Source organism: Clytia hemisphaerica, unplaced genomic scaffold (assembly GCF_902728285.1).
Source record: "Clytia hemisphaerica strain Z4C2 unplaced genomic scaffold, Clytia hemisphaerica genome assembly, whole genome shotgun sequence".
Lineage (NCBI taxonomy): Eukaryota > Metazoa > Cnidaria > Hydrozoa > Leptothecata > Clytiidae > Clytia > Clytia hemisphaerica.
This window is the reverse complement of record NW_027103359.1, coordinates 622302-638518: the sequence shown is the minus strand read 5'-3', so window position 1 is coordinate 638518 and position 16217 is coordinate 622302. Positions and strand designations below refer to the sequence as shown.

At 35.3% G+C, this 16217-nt stretch overlaps 1 protein-coding gene across 1 annotated transcript; it reads left to right on the top strand.

The window, feature by feature from the left end:
• Positions 1-1576: 1576 nt before the first annotated feature.
• On the top strand, positions 1577-11701 carry LOC136822073 (nuclear cap-binding protein subunit 3-like). Its single transcript, XM_067078287.1, has 11 exons — positions 1577-1712; positions 2218-2274; positions 3316-3551; positions 4011-4159; positions 5246-5347; positions 7020-7250; positions 8064-8141; positions 8401-8425; positions 8743-8843; positions 9805-9990; positions 10779-11701. Exons 1-11 carry the CDS (start codon positions 1638-1640, stop codon positions 11381-11383), a joined length of 1845 nt encoding a protein of 614 aa, XP_066934388.1. The 5' UTR covers positions 1577-1637; the 3' UTR covers positions 11384-11701.
• The last annotated feature ends 4516 nt before the right edge of the window (positions 11702-16217 follow it).

Below are 16217 nucleotides of genomic sequence, written 5' to 3'. Positions count from 1 at the left end.
TTATGACCAAAAGACTGTGTATCGGTAAAATGACCTTTTCAAAACGTATATATACGTATTTCGACTCCTAAGGGTTAACCTCCCAAACCTCCCACAGCTAAAAGTCATTAGAGAAGTGTACAGAGATCAAAGGAATCCATCTCCCGGACCTCCCAAACCTCCCGAAGCTAAAAAGTCATTAGAGAAGTGTACAAAGAAGAGGAGTGAAATGTAGAAATGACAATCCTTCAGGAAAAAGCGGGACAACCACAATGAATAAATGCTTACAAATTAAATATGTAACATTTAACGTACACACTTTTTTAACAGTAACAAGAACTTGAATGTTTTTATATAAAGAAAGAGGTGGACTAATTCTTCCATTCTCTTTATGTTTTGATTTACATTTGAAATATTCCTTTCTATAAAAGGAAGTTGTTTTGTTTTGAAAAGAATTCGAATGTCATTTGACATTAATAAATACGATCGTTGAATACATTCAAAAACATTTAAAACAAAAGAAAAGAGAAAAACAGGGTCGGGCAAGGTTGGGCAGAAATTAAAATTACTAAATGTAGATGGGGATTAAATTTCAAAACAAAAGCTGAATAAAGTCTGGACCAGGCTCTTAGTAGGGGGAAATTTGTTCGTTTTTTTGAGGTCGCTCGAATTTTTTAGTCAAAGCACTTGTTATACATTTTTGGAAAGCTAAGGGGTAGGGGAATCAAAAACTCGAGATATTAATCCTTAAAAACATGGTTTTGTGTTCAGTGTTTTCAGCCAGAAACAGCTGGGTCCAGTTTGCGCTTTCGGAAGCCCAATATCTCGATTAGGTAAAGAAATCACTATACTTGCAATATATCACTATTTAATTTTTGAGAGCTTCCAAAAATACAACGGTCTCCATTTTCGCATAAAATTTTCATTAATTTTTCACCCTATGATTTTTGCCTGAACCGTATTTGTCCCGACCGTATTTGATTCCCCTACCCTTAGCTTTCCAAATGTATAACAAGTGCTTTGACTAAAAAAACCGAGCGATTTTACAAATTTCCCCCTACTATCTATCCGATCTGTCATTGCTTAGTAATTCAGAAAGAAAATGTAAATTCTAAATGGAATATCTGAAAACTTTAAAAAGTTAAAAGATAAGTGACTCCTCACTTTTCTTCCAAGGATATGGTTTTATTTTAATACATTGCCCGAAAATGCCAAAAGCTTCAAATTGTCATCAATCCACCATCATGGATTTTTGAAGGGAAATTATTAAAATTATAGACTGCCAATTTTTTGAAACATGCTTTAGTGAGTTTGTATGAATCTATAGATATGTGAGTTTTATTCAGATTTATATTAAGAGTGCCCACTGGCAACATATTACCCTGTTGGTAGCATTAAATACAACAATTCCTTCTAATCTAATTGCAGGTACCAGAAATAATTCAGCACCCACGAATCTAGTTGTAACTTTATAATATCCCTTGAAATACAAAGATTTCTAGAGAACTGCTATCACAGAATCCATTATAAGGGATAGTCTTGCTAAAATATTCAAAATTTTTGAGAAAAACTATTTTAACTTATATTGTAATATTAGTGCAAGATTAAAACATTTATCTACTACACTTAACAAGAAGAAGTTAGCAAACCCACCAGGGATGGAGTTTGAAAATCTTCAAATAGAAGTGCCAGTCAATGATGAAAGCTCTCCTATGTTTGCTGCTAAAATATATGTAAGTGTTTTAATTTTAAATAGAGTAGATCCTAAGTTTTTGAATAGGTGGTATTAGTCACTCCTATATAAAAGATTTATGAAGTCTTTTTGTGATCGAATACTGTTTTGACTTCAATTTTTGTTGTTGTAAAAGGATTTGTAATTAGACTTTGGTAAATTTAATTGTGATTTGACCCAGATTTTAAAAATCCTAAATTTCTTCCTTTGGGAAATTGCCTGCCATCTATTAAAAATTTTATGGCGAAAATCCTCATTCCAATATACCTTTTCGACCATAGTCGCACAGAAAGTCGCGTGCCATTTGATTACAAATTAAATTGATTTGATTAAAATTATCCCCCGAAACTAGATCCAATTTTTTGACACCTTTTTCTTTTAAAATTATGAAAAAAAGACTGGTTCTAGTTTAAGGTTATAATCACAGCAATTGGCGGCTACGGTCGAAAAGGTGTATTTGATAAAGAAATGTCATCTTATTGATTTGGATTACACTTTGTTTTCAGGAGAAGAAATATCATAACAAAAAAGATTTTGTTGTTGGCTTCAATCCTAATGACAAGGTAACTTATTCATCTACTTAAAGGTTTTGTTTTTAAATAAGAGTGATAGCGTTTGCTTACTCATGAATTTTAATTTACAAGTTTTTTCACATTGAATTGACACAGATGTGGAGCAAGATTGGTCAGAAAGAGGAAAAGAAAAACAATTTTTTACTTATATAAGTATACTATAACAATAGCAAGACACTGTCCTGATATGAAATATGTGTCTGATATGAAACGGAAACACTTATGTAAAAACAAAACCTTTAATCAAGTCTCTTCTGTACAATATTAATGTTTGTTTGCCCAAACTTTTTAATAAGAGGGATCTTGCTTAGGGAAAACTAATCTCTGAATCTCGATAAATGGACTTTGTCAGACATAAACTCACAGTAAAGTATGAACCAGTCTGAACGACAAATCTTTAAAAAAACATTTTTGGACGGAATTTGACAGAAAGATCTTATTATATTGTTATTTGGCAAAATCTATCCTGAAGTCGACCATGTCAAACATACCTTTTGAAAGTTTGGTAATTTTGCAAGATTTTTTGTTCAGAGCATGACAGAAGTACCAGAGGCACGCCCCTATACACCATTTTACCGGAGTAGCTCCTCCTCAGAAATGAACCATACAGATACATAGAATACAGAGGGGTCCAGCCCCCAGCATTTTTTAGGAGGGAAATAGCCTCAGCTGAATTTTAAAAACGTAGCTACAAAACAAAATATTGAAGAAATTCAGCATGAAAATTCTCGATAGATTTATTGCACCGCTGGCAAAATTTGTTTTTAAGAGGGGTCAAAACCATCACCACAGCATAGATTTTTAACATAATTTAAAGTATTTGTAAACTATCAGCTCTAACCTCAATACTGCTATTTAACACTCAGCCCCCCTAGCATACAAGCTCCAAGTAATTTTCTTTTTGAATAAAGCCCCCAATCAAGCAAAAACGGATTAGCCACATTGGGGGGGGGGGTGCTTTCTATGAGATATGGAAGATACCATGAAAGATACTTTATATTTCAATTTTAACCAAGTCAATTTTACCAATAGGAATTTATTGACAAAAAGAACAGACGTGCGAAAAGGTTTGGTATCAAGGAAAGAGAAAAACAAGCACAGCAGCTCCAAGAAGAGACAACAAGCACAGGAGAAGAAGCAGAACCTATTACAACAGATGATGGTGATTCTACCAACACTGTGACAACAATAGGAAACGAACAACCAAAGAAAGCAACCACCAACTTTGATTCTTCATTCTTCAAAGATGTCGACCTGAAGAAGATTAAGTAAGCTTTTATAATTCATATTTTGATCTTTTTGGATGTACAAATTCTGTAGTCTGTTGGTAAGTCAAGTTTTCGTCATTTTACTCCTAATTATTTTTAATAATGGCTAAACATGTCTGTCTTTCTGTCGTTCTTTGTATTATCACAGGGCTTGGTATAATTTGTTTTTTAACAACAATGTCAACAAATTTGAAGAAAATCGTCCTTTTAAAAGTATGAAAATGAGTCTTATATGGCATAATTTTGGATTCGGGCCGACCATTGATATGTTGAAAGAAGATTAGTCTGCTGCGATGCAATTCTAGGCTTAAGCACAGAATTTTTGTATGAAACTTTTCAAGAAAGCAATAAAAAGCTTTTACTTGGCATATATTTCGTGTATGTTCGGTTGCTGGGTGACGACAAACAGAGAAATAATGATCTGAGCATGCGCATTTCACGTCTTTTTCGTCGTTTTAGTTGGCCACCCGTGCTGGATTGCGCTTTGGATCAGATGAGGCTGGATGCCATTCATATATATGGTGTAGATAATATGAGCACTAAAAATATCTTCGCTTATTTCGATTTGTTTGGTCCTGATACACTGGAATGGATTGACGACCGTTCTTGTAAGTAAAGAAACATTTGTTCTTTTTTTAGTTTTTCACTCCATCAAATTGACCAAAAATTATTTGTTTTGTGTTAAGGCTTGGGGAAACGAGAAGTCTTTTTTCGCGTTGGTGCAATGCAACCTGCTCCATCCCACCAGCCTGAAACGCTTTCTCGTGTCTCCATCCAATTTTTCTTTCTACCAATAAAAGTGAAATCTCACTTTTGTCCCAGGGACAAAATCAGCGTGTCTTTTGGTATTTCCCTCACTTTTGTCCCATGAAACAAAAAAAGAAACCATGGGACACACACTTTTTTTCTTGTGTTGGTGGGATAAAGCATGTTGCATTGCACCGACGCGAAAAAAAACTTCTCGTGCCCCAAGCCTTTATTCATTTTTAGCTTTCTGATTATGATAAAATAATAAAGTAGCGACATTGAGCGAATTTTAGTAGACCCTTCCTCTTTAGGTTTTGTGCTTTTTTTTGTATGATGGCTTGAAAATGACCAAGAATATCCTTTGCTGTTTGATCATACATTGACGGAGGTCTGGGTCCCCGAATTTCTAAGTTCGATGAATAAAATGCTCGTTTATAGGCCATTTCACAGTCGCAAAGCGTAATGGGTAATCAGGACCACTGCTCGCTTTTGACGTCTTACTATTGGTCCAAAGTTTTGATATTTGTTGAAGATTTTTGCGTCTAACCAACGGGAAGCCGTTATGGAGGCGCAATCAGTCTTGATTACCCATGATCCATTTCGACTGTGAAATGGCCTATTGAGAACTCTTTTTGCGAATTAAGATTTGAAGTTTTACAAAAGAAACAAAAAATGGAAAAGAGTTCTAGAATTCCCAAGTCAATTGAATGATGACAGAATATCAATGTCTTTCTCGAAGGGAAATCTGCACAGATTTGTGTATTTTCCCCCTTTAAATTGAATAAAAAAATCATGTTACAGATGCACGAATCCTATGAAACAGGCTAATAGCACTATGTTCGTTTCCGACCCAGTATTTTTCTTTTGGGACTAAAATATCATTCTTGTAAATAAAATAAAAAACACGTGCATTGGAAATGGAATTTTAATATTTTCTCTTGTGCCAGGTAACGTGATATGGGATGACGAAGCGACTGTCAGTAAAGTAATGGAGTCCATGAGCAAAACATACAAATCCATCAAAGAAATACAGAAGGAGCATAGAGAAGGTATACACTATATAACATGACTCGATGGATAGTCCTCTATAAGTTGGGATTGCTAGTCGTTAAGAGACTATTCAAAGACACCCCTGTCTCACAGCCCCGGTGGAACCTTTTTCCTCAGTGGAAATAAAAATTCCTATTAAAATCCCAATGGGGATAGAAATTATATTGTTCCAAGGTTAAAAAATCTAGTGGGGATGGTTTTGGAGTGCAATATTTAGATATCGAATTTTCGAGTGGGGATGAAATCAAAGTTGATTTCCCAATGGGGCTGAAATTCCAGGACATTTTCCCACCGGGGACGAAATTTTTGTCAAATTTTCCAGTAGGGATGGGCTTCCAGCGGGTCTGTGACACAGGGATGTTCAAAGAGAAAGTAACATCCGCTATGTAATTTACAATGAAATAATAATAATAAAAAGGTCCCACTTTTGGTCCTTTTTCGAAATTTTTCAATAGCACACCGTGGTGAATCTAAAAATAGACATCACTTTCTTTATTTGCCCGAGTTTCAATCCCATCGTTCATTGCGTTAATTTCTTGTGCACATTAATTACACTTATAACAAAGAAAATGTAACAACTCTCACGATTTTGAAATCAAAGTGAAAGGGATTATGGGATTGAATTTCGGACAAATTTGAAAAGTAATAATTATGACGTTTGCATAACGGAGCGCTATTCAATTTAAGTTTTGAGCAAGTTTGTCAAGAAAATCGATTTCAGTTGATTTCACCATAGAGGTATAAAGAAAACAGGAGTTGAATGTGTCGGTAATTGGTCGTTAAAGTCTTTTGATTTCTTTTATAAAATGTATCAAAAGAAATTCTAAGCTCGCCCGATGAAATAAGACTTTTTAGTAGAACTCAAGTTTGCTCTGAACATTCTAATAATCAGTATTGAAGATTCTAGCCTTTTAATATACGAAAATTAGATAAAACTTCGTCCACGAAACAAATTTATGTTCCATTTCGCTATCCGTTCAATTTTGTTTTGAAAAGATATTTTCTCAAGCCAGAAAATGAAAAGTTCTTTATAAGCACACATGATTTCAGACTCAATTTGTAGACATAAAGTCGCTGGAGAATTTTGGAGGAAAGTATCAAGCAATAGAGTTCACCTGAAAGAAAACATTGATCGAAAAATCTTATCATTTGATGAAGGATTGCCAAGTTTACAGGCCTTTTTTTAGTCCAAATATTTTCTTACACTGATGTCAGAAACAATGAATCTCGTCTCATCTAATTTCTAAAGCTTAAATGAGCCAATAAGATTTAACCTATGGATAAAAGAGCTCATTAAAAATGCACGATATATGAGATTATGAGCATGCATACATCGTAACTTTTTTAATCGTAGGGCGAGCTTGGTTACAATAGCATACTTCTCCTGTCTTTCTTTATACCTCCATGATTTCACCTGACGATAACACTCGGATAAGGCCGAAACATTTGAAAAAAAAGCTTTTCAAAAAATAAAGCTTTTGTATTTTCTTTTTGTATTTTAGAATCAGCTTTTCCGTAGGCCATGTGTCTTCTTCATTCCGGGCGTAATACTCACCGTTCCTCCTTTAAAAGGCAAAAAGGTTCGGAAGCTGTCAATCGTGTAGACTTCATCGTGTTTAGGAATTCTTTAAAAATTTCTACTTTTCTCACTTTTCTCGATTTTTCTACCAGAGATGGCATCATCAATGAGTCCTACTATTACCACACAAACACAACAGACCAGTGAGGATGGTGTCACGATTAAAGTTGAGGAGGGAGAAGAATCAGAGCAAGAGTCTGAAGAGACTGGCAACAAGGCTATCTCTATAGAAGATGACGAGGATGATATTGATCCGAGAGATGTCTGGCGTCTAGGCTATCCCTATCAAGAGTATCAACTGTTTATGAGACCGGCTACCATGAGTAATTATCGTTTTTTATTCAAGTTATTCATGCTCGCCTGTTCATATAGCTGGGTGTCCATTAAAAAAGAAATTTCTAGGTTATCTTTCTTTGCAGCTATAGATACTATTGATTTATTTTGCTTTCAACCTGCACAAATATACTCATATGTTCTAAATAAACGGGGGGGGGGGGGTGGAAAGTTTTCGAGATTTTAATAAACGCCCCCCCCCCCTAATTGCATTTTTGTATATATTCTTTAAAGTCGAAAAATGTGTACAAATCTGTACTAGCTTTAAAGCTAATATAGTTCGACTGCCTATTTTACAAAATGAATCATTCATCATCATCTGTTAATGCCCAATCGCTGACGATTTCTTCTGTAGAGCATTTTGGTTTATTATTATAATTTGAAGATATTTTTGTTCGGTTTTGTAATTTTTTTTTAATGATTTTTAATGTTCTTGGGCTTCCTCTTACGCGCCAGTTGAATCCTTTATTGTTATTGTCTTTCTTGAGTTTCTTTGCTTTTCCGTGCATCTCCTTGATCTTTTTCCGTTCGTTTATTGTGAAATCTTCCGTTATACTTACCTGATAGAAACAAGTTTCTTTTAGCATGTGTAGATTCTTCATGATAAGATGTTTGTCATGTTGACTTTGCAGGGTGACTTTAAGAGGACGGGCCTTGGAAAATTTTCGAAGAATTAACAATCGGGGGCCGTTTATTTGGAACCTAAGAGTAGGCTGCTTAAAGGGCTGTACAGTCTGTCTCCGTTAAAGCGATGAAATCTTTTACTACATTTCTTTATCGTAAAATTACTGGTTTTTTTATAGGTGATAAAAAGTTACCGGGTGCCGCCTCCCGGAGTCAATACTATCTGATGTATGGTAAAAACGAAGATAAGAAAAAAGGTTAGAGAGACTTTGTTATATTTGATAAATATTTTGTACGATGTTTGAAAGTTTTGGTCAATTCATACCTCTCGCCCTGATTTTCTACCGCTGTATTGTTGTCCGTCTATCTTTAATTTAACGTAAATAGTTTTGCGAATTTTAACTGAAATTTGAAATTTAGATACATCAATTAAAGTCCTCACCTAATTCGCTACAATGTTGTCCCTAAAGCTATGGACTAAATGGTTAAGATTTTACATTTTTTAATTATTTCTAGTAAAAGGCATTGTATCCAAATCAAGGTATGTTTGTTACAATTTGAAAATTTGAAATGTTTTCAATGTTTTCCGAGCTCATTATGCATTTCTGTCTCAAAAACGGAGAATTTCTTCTGTATGAAATAAAAATTCTGAATTCTACTACTAAATATATCATGATTTTATGTCATTCTTGACTGACGTGAAAACTAAGCTCTTTCCCTTTCACTCAGATTCATTCATTCATTCATTCATTCATTCACTCATTCACTCATTCACTCATTCACTCATTCATTCATTCATTCATTCACTCATACACTCATACACTCACTCACTCACTCACTCACTCATTCGTCTTATAGGAAACGTAAATTGGAATCAATGAAGCAAAAAGCGGACGAAGTATTCAAACTAAAGGAACCAGATGTCAAAATTGTTGCATTGGATGAACTGTTAAATGAAGGTACTTAAACATTCTTTCATTTTCCACTAATAAATTGACCCTTTAGCTTTTCTTCGTTTTTTTTCCACTAAGAGTCTTTTCATCGAGTTTTATTTTCCACTAAGAACATCAAAAACCTTAATAACACTTTTTGATTACAAAAGACTAAAGGATCGATAGGCCATGCTTTCACAGTTTGTATTCATACTGAAAATCAAAATCAAGTGATCTTTTACCCTTTTATTCTACATGAGATTTCCGTTCTCATTTGTATATCATTTTTTCTTGGTTACAAGCTTAGAAAATTCCTACTCTCATATTGTCGTAAATTGTCTTAAAAGTTTAATTTTCCAACGTCCGCAAAGCCTGAGAGTATTCTTACAATGTTCTTATTTTCTATTTGTGTTGAAAAAAGGTAATCTAAAAGATTACAACGCCCTCCATACAACATCACACACACACACTATTTGTGTTGAAGCCTCATCTATTGTGTCGTACACAGCTACTCTAAAGATTTTGTTTTTAAATAAGAGTGATATTGTTTGCTTACTCATCAATTTTAATTCACAAGCTTTTTCACATTGGATTGACACTGATGTGGAGCAAGATTGATCAGAAAGAGGAAAAGAAAAAACATTTTTTTGCTTATATCAGCACAATATAACAATAGGCAGACACTGTATATGAAACATGTGTCTGATATGAAACGGGAACACGTAACACTTACCTTATCGACCAAAACTTAGTCGGCCTTAATTATTAGTCGGCCCTAATTTTAGTCACCTCGTCAAAATTTAGTCACTAAGGGCCGACTAATAACTAAGTTTTGGCCATTTCTAAATTTTTAATTGGCCCAAATTTTGGTCGGCCCTAACTTTTAGTCGGCCCTTATTTTAGTCACCAAGGCAAAATTTAGTCACTTAGGGCCGACTAAGTTTTGGCCGATAAGGTAGGTAAAAACAAAACCTTTAACCCTTTACAGGCGTGGTCAGTAAAATGGAGGTCGACGAAGACGAACCAACGATCAAACGTATGAACATACAAACTGACACTTTTGACCCAAGGTCCCGGACCATGATGGCCGACCGCGTCGAGATTGGCCAACAGTTCGGTAAACGAATTGATGACGGCTATTGGACGGGTGCTTCTGCAGTTCGTGATCGGTTAGGTACGAGTTCTTGTCTTTTTTGTCATCAGATTTTTCGTATTGAAATTCTACGCCAAAACAAAATCATAGAAAGAAGATTAGCATAGTACTCTCGGGTACCTTATAGCCGTCCCCCCCTGCTAATTAATTTTTCGAAAATTTTCCACCCAGGACATTCTTATTCCAACCCCCACCGCTTATTAATTTTTTGGAAAATTATGTTGAAAGTTCCCCTCTTTTGTCCTAATTCTGCTGTATTAACCTTCTTTTCACAAATTTTCCACCCAGGACATTTTTATTCCAACCCCCCCCTGCTTATTAAGTTTTGAGAGTTTTTCCAATTTCCCCGCTTATTCCAATCCCCCCGGCTATTAGGTACCCGAGAGAACGAACCAAATTTTCATTTTTCACATTTGGTAGAGGGCATATTGTAAAATCGCTCGATTGTTTTGGTCAAAGCACTTGCTTTTACATTTTTGGAAAGCTAAGGGGTAGGGGAATCAAAATAATTTGAGTGCCAATTTTTTTCGGACACTTTGGTGTGATTTTCGGACAAATATGACGGTTTCAGGCAAAAATCGTAGGGTCAAAAATTAATGAAAATTTCAGCTTGAGAAAACGGAGACCTGTTGTAAATTTTTGGAAAGCTCTCAAAAAATTAAGATCGGAGATAAATTGCGAGTATAGGTGATTTCTGTACCTAACTCGAGATATTAACCCTTAAAAACAGGGTTTTTCAGCCAGAAACAGCTGTTTTGTCCAGCTTTTGCACTTTTAATACCTTTTTGCCAAATTTTTCTTTCTTTTAGGACTTCGAAACGATGACACAATGGACGATCCACACCGCGTGAACGATTTGCGAGCTCGTCTGGATAAATCAAATTCGATATACGATAGGTTAGGACGTCGAGGAGGAGATTCTACTAAAACAGAAGAAATGGAGGATGCGCGTGGTGAAATCGAACGCTCAAAGCGCACGAACGCGGCTAAATCGAAACGTCGTTACCGCGAAGACGGATACGAAAAAGACGGCGTATATCACGATATTTACCGCGCGGAAGACGCGAGCGATATTAAAGAAGAACCTTTAGACGACTCTCCGCCACCGCGCTACCATCACAGGCGGCCGCGCTCGGACGAGGAGGAGGAGCGTGAGCCACCACGTAGAAGTAATATTAAATCTAGGTTAGGAACTGTGAATACGTCGTCGTCTGGTAGTACTGACTTAAGAGACAGACTTGAAAAACGACGAGGAGGTGGAGTCGATAAGAACGATAAAAATTCGAGGAAAGATCATCGAAAACGATACGAAGAAGAGCCAGACATTAAAGATGAGCCAATCGATAATGATCGATTAAATTTGTGTATCGAGATTAAACAAGAACCGGAAGAGGATATGGATTTTGAATTTTGAATTTTAAAAAATTGAAGGTTTTTATTATTAATGTCTCATACCATTTGACTTTTTTAAGCATTTTAAGGAGTTTTCTCTTTTTAACCTCGTTCCTTTGCAAAATTTTAATTAGATTTAATAAATGCTTTATTAATTAAAGTCTGTCTCCAAAGTATGTGTACACTTTACTTTTTTAAAAATTTTTTTATACATCGTTGAAACGATATTTCCAAGGAGAATAAAGTTAAAGATTTTTGAAAAGTGTCCACATACTTTTGGAGCATGAACCAAAAAACGACAAGAAAAAGTAACAAGAAAAGATGAAATAATTTGATCAAATGTTTCTTTTCACTAAAGTCGATAGTATTCAATCTTGTACCCGTGCATCTTACACCACTTTGATATCACTGTTGGAAGTTAACTGTGAAAGAATCATAGTGTCTTTAACGGATACGATTTTTTTATAATGAATAAATCTGTTTAATAATCGAAAAAAAAGATAGAACTCAAGATAAAACAATCATCATCTAAAACGTGCCTAGAACGACGACGACGACGACGGATTGTATCTAGCGGCTCCTTTGTTTTTGCATATGTAGAAATCTAGCGATAGATTTTACTTTCAATCCGGCGTTTGTGTAAAAGCCACGCGCGGGCTTCGATTCCTATCCAGGAGTCTAGAGTCTAGCCCAATGAAGTATAAGCCCGAAGGGCTAGAAGTCAATCTCTTTGGTAGGATTTGAAGCCAACAAATCCTACCAAAGTTGCGCGGCCTTGCGCTATCCGCCTGGTTTTTACACAAATGACAGATTGAAACTAAAATTTACCGCTTGATTTCGAAAACAAAGGAATTGCTTGATTCTATCCGTCATAAAAAATACGGCGTATATTTTAAGGCTTCACTTTTTCTTGCCTAAGAAAGGTTAAAGATTCTCCTCTAGCCCTTCGGGCTTTAAACTCAATGGTCTAGTCCTAGATCTTCACAGCACCCACGAAAGGCATCATAGGAGGCCTTTGTATGCAAAAGCTGAAGCTTCGCTGGATACGAAATTGGACAACACACTCTATAAAAATAACATAAGTTCGTTAACGTATCATCATTAAGCTTTTATCAGTGGTAAAAAAGTGAGAATCAAAGATCATACGACAAAGTGCCTCATTACGTTTACATCAAATTAATTAGGATTAAGAATTAAGAACTATTAATTATCTTTCTTCTATTTTATGAATAGATTATTGACGTGTTTTTAAAACGAATTTTGCCAAATGACGATGTATTTTAGATGTGTTCGATAAGAGGACTTTTTTAAATCTTATCTCGACCGAAATCAATCAGAATAGTACGCACGCTTATTACTTCAAGTACAAAAAATTAAATAGATTTAAAAACTGGTGTCATTAAGTTATGCAAAAAAAACATATGAGTGACCAGGCTTTTAACGAAAAAAAGTGAGCTCTCTCTAATTCGAACCTCTACCATTCAAATATTTCGAACTAGGATTTTGGTACGGGGCCATCCATATAGTACGTACGCAGTGAAGGGGGAGAGAGGGGGTTTAGCAAAGCGTACATCTATTGTTTAAATGACATTATTTCTATTGTTCTCTGCGTACAAGGGTTTTTTTTTTTTGGAAATTTTTGGAAAATCTTTGCGTACGTACTATACTATATAGACGGCCCCTACTGTCAACTAGAAAATAGTAAAAAATTCTCTCTTTAATCCGAGTCTTTCTCTAGGTCCCTTGAAGATCGAATTGAGAGAGTTAGTTTTATCATGAACATATAAACGACTGGACATCCATCTCCTTTGTATTTTTGAAGATAACACTGCTAGCTAAAATTTTTTATTTGTTTCGGACATGGCTTGCTGATGGTGATTCCATTTTCCTTTCCCTTCTTGAGGCAGCATGAGGTTTTAAGGCTCTAGAATCATCTGGTCTCTGTGGTTTCGTCAGAACATGAACATATAAACGACTGGACATCCTTCTCTTTCGTATTTTTGTAGAAAGCACTGCTAGCTTCGTTGCCGCCTCGTTAAAACATAAAATGAAACAATAAATCTTGATGATCTACTTTGGGAATACCTTGCTGACAACGTCAAAATTTCGACAAAAGTCTTTGTTGTTCTACTTTTCTCAAGTCTTTTATCTATATCATAACAAAGATAACAGAGGCAAAATCATCGTCAGCTTGTCAAAACTCCGACTAATATTTCCAAATTTTGACTTAAAAGTGTCTAATAATTTTAGAGAGTGTCACATTCTAATTTCGATATTCTTATGACACAGGCACTCAACTTTGGCAAGCTATTTTTTTCAAGTCATAAAAAAAATTATTGGAGTGACAAAAGGGATTCAAAAGTATACACGCAGTTGAAATTCTGCATTTCAGAGTTGAAAATGTTGATAAAATATATTGCAAACTCGTGAAAAAAATTGAAAATAATCTTTTTGTGCATTAGGAGTAATGTTCAAGCTCTATCAATCATTTTACCTAAACAATTCAAAGAAATAAAATTACGACGGAATATTGTCGGATTTTTTATAGCAATTTTGAAATACAGGCGGCAACGAAGCTCGCTTCAAAGAGACAATAAAAGATAGATGTCCAGTCGTTTATATGTTCATGGTTTTATGCACAGATATCTAAGCCCGAAGGGCTAGATTTGCAACTTTAAGCTTTCTCCAGCAAAAAAAAGTGAAGCAAAAATTTGACTTTTTAAATTTCGTGCCGATGGATAGGATCTAGCATTTTAATTGTTTTCGGAGCGCGAGATCAAAAAACGTAGGCGACAAACGCTATTTCACATCTCTCAAACCGGTGAAATTGCATATTTTAGTCACGTGACTCTGGTAGGAAATCCTTCCAAAGATGAGCTTCACTTTTTGATAAAAGCCGCAAATCTAGCCCTTCGGGCTTTACAGATATCTGTGGTTTTATGTCGTTTTTTCAATTCAATGCTGCCTAAGATTTTTCAACAAACTTCAGGATGTTGTACCATTTTTTGAATCAATAATGTCACCATTTTTGGAGTCGAGATAGCCCGGGGTCCACTTAAGGTATTTTGATAGACTTGATGACATAATTAAGTGGCCCGGCTTTTGCTTAGGTGGTTAAAATTGCAGGTAAAAGCAAAAGTTCGATGACGCAATGTCAATTTTTTAATCAAGTTTATATTTCGCAAGAACACTTTATCACGGCAATTTATCGAGATAAAAATACAATAGATAATGGTGCTCCGTTTCCAATCGTAGGATTCAATATGTTGAAATATATTGTGTTTTTTCTTTGCCAAAAATCTTAATTTCTACTGACCACTAATTTTGGACCGGAAACACAGTCCATATCCGGCTTGATCGTCATAATCTAGGAATGTGCAAAGATTTCCACATTTTTTGAATATATTACCATAATTACCGTTAGGTCAGTTCATATTTTGAAAAATTCACTTAACTTTCCAGATTTGAGCACTTGCAGTTGATTCAAAATTTAGCAAATCAGAACTCTTAGAAAGATCACCTGTTTTCGAATATTATAATAACCTATAGCAATGTCAAACACGTGTTTTTTATTATATTGGACCGGAAACATCGTAGTTCCGATAAAATTTATTTGATAATTGAGTAAATCAAAGTAGATTGGTAGAAATGAAATCCATTTTGATGAGGTTTTAACCCACATCCATAAATCGAACTAAGTTCGCCTATTTATGATTCTGATAGCGCTCACAAAAGGTATTTTAGTAGAGTCTCCTTAACTCGAACAAGTTTTACGGCTCCTTGTAAACTTTACTCCAGACTGGTAGGTAGAATCTTTAATTCTTCCATCCATTTCATCATCCATCGATGTCAAAGCAAGACAAGGTCCAGTGTCCCTGTAAAAAAAACAGCAAGATTTACGTTCATGTTCGTGGATTTTCGATACAATAAGCAACTATATTTCTTGCGATATTCTTTTTTTTTGCCTGCGATGGCTTAAAGTACGACATCTAGCCCTTCGGGCTTTACAGAAATATGTGCTTATAAGTACAATGCTTGTAAAAAAAAACATGTAAAAGGGGAGGGGGAGCGTCTGGCAGGATTCTCCTTTAGTAATGTAAATTATCATTTGACCCAAAACGACAATCAAATACGCAATTCAAAGTAATCTCACTAATCCATGCTTAAATCGTAAGACACAGCGGGTATAAAGCAACACGTCAAAAAAAAAATATCTATAATTATAAAGTCAATCCTAATCTCCTAAATTGATCCAACTTATTTTGCCTCGATTTTCTGAGACAGGCATTTTGAAGCTAGTCCGATAAAAGTCTTTAATGCTCAACATATTAAGATAACTCCCATTTGCAAAAAAGACAACCTTAAACGTCTGAAAGTCGTAATAAAAGCGTCATTAAAATTAGCAGATAAAAATTGTCACGACCGTCCGCTTTCTAGTAAACGTAGTAATTCATGCTTACTGACCTACGTAGTCAATCTCACCGTGGAGCAATACGGAAGCGATCGTGTCTGTCTGGAGTTAGTTCATCTAATGTTTCCAGCTCACCCAAATACAGACTTATACGCATGCGCAATTTATCATTCTGTAAACCGCTAGTCGTTAAACAGCGTAAAGTACATTTTTGTCGCTTTTTAATAGTTCTTTGTCGTATTCTTTTCAGATGGTCTGGAAACATTAGATGAACAGTCTCGTCTCAATTACTCAACTTTATATACCCTGGACCAAGTTTCTCAGCCCCGGCGCCCCGGCTAAACAAAATCTTTGATTGGAGTTTTTTGGAAAAGTGGTACCCTCATGGTAGCACTACTCAATAGCGGTGTAAATACATTTCCTCGAATACTTTTGATGATATATG

Excerpts from the sequence above, each read along its gene's own strand:
- LOC136822073 (XM_067078287.1), top strand. The coding sequence starts at position 1,638 with ATGGAGTTTGAAAATCTTCAAATAGAAGTGCCAGTCAATGATGAAAGC. Across the intron at positions 2,275-3,315 it reads GCTTCAATCCTAATGACAAG|GAATTTATTGACAAAAAGAA; the intron begins GTAACTTATTCA and ends TTTTACCAATAG. Across the intron at positions 3,552-4,010 it reads GTCGACCTGAAGAAGATTAA|TTGGCCACCCGTGCTGGATT; the intron begins GTAAGCTTTTAT and ends TCGTCGTTTTAG.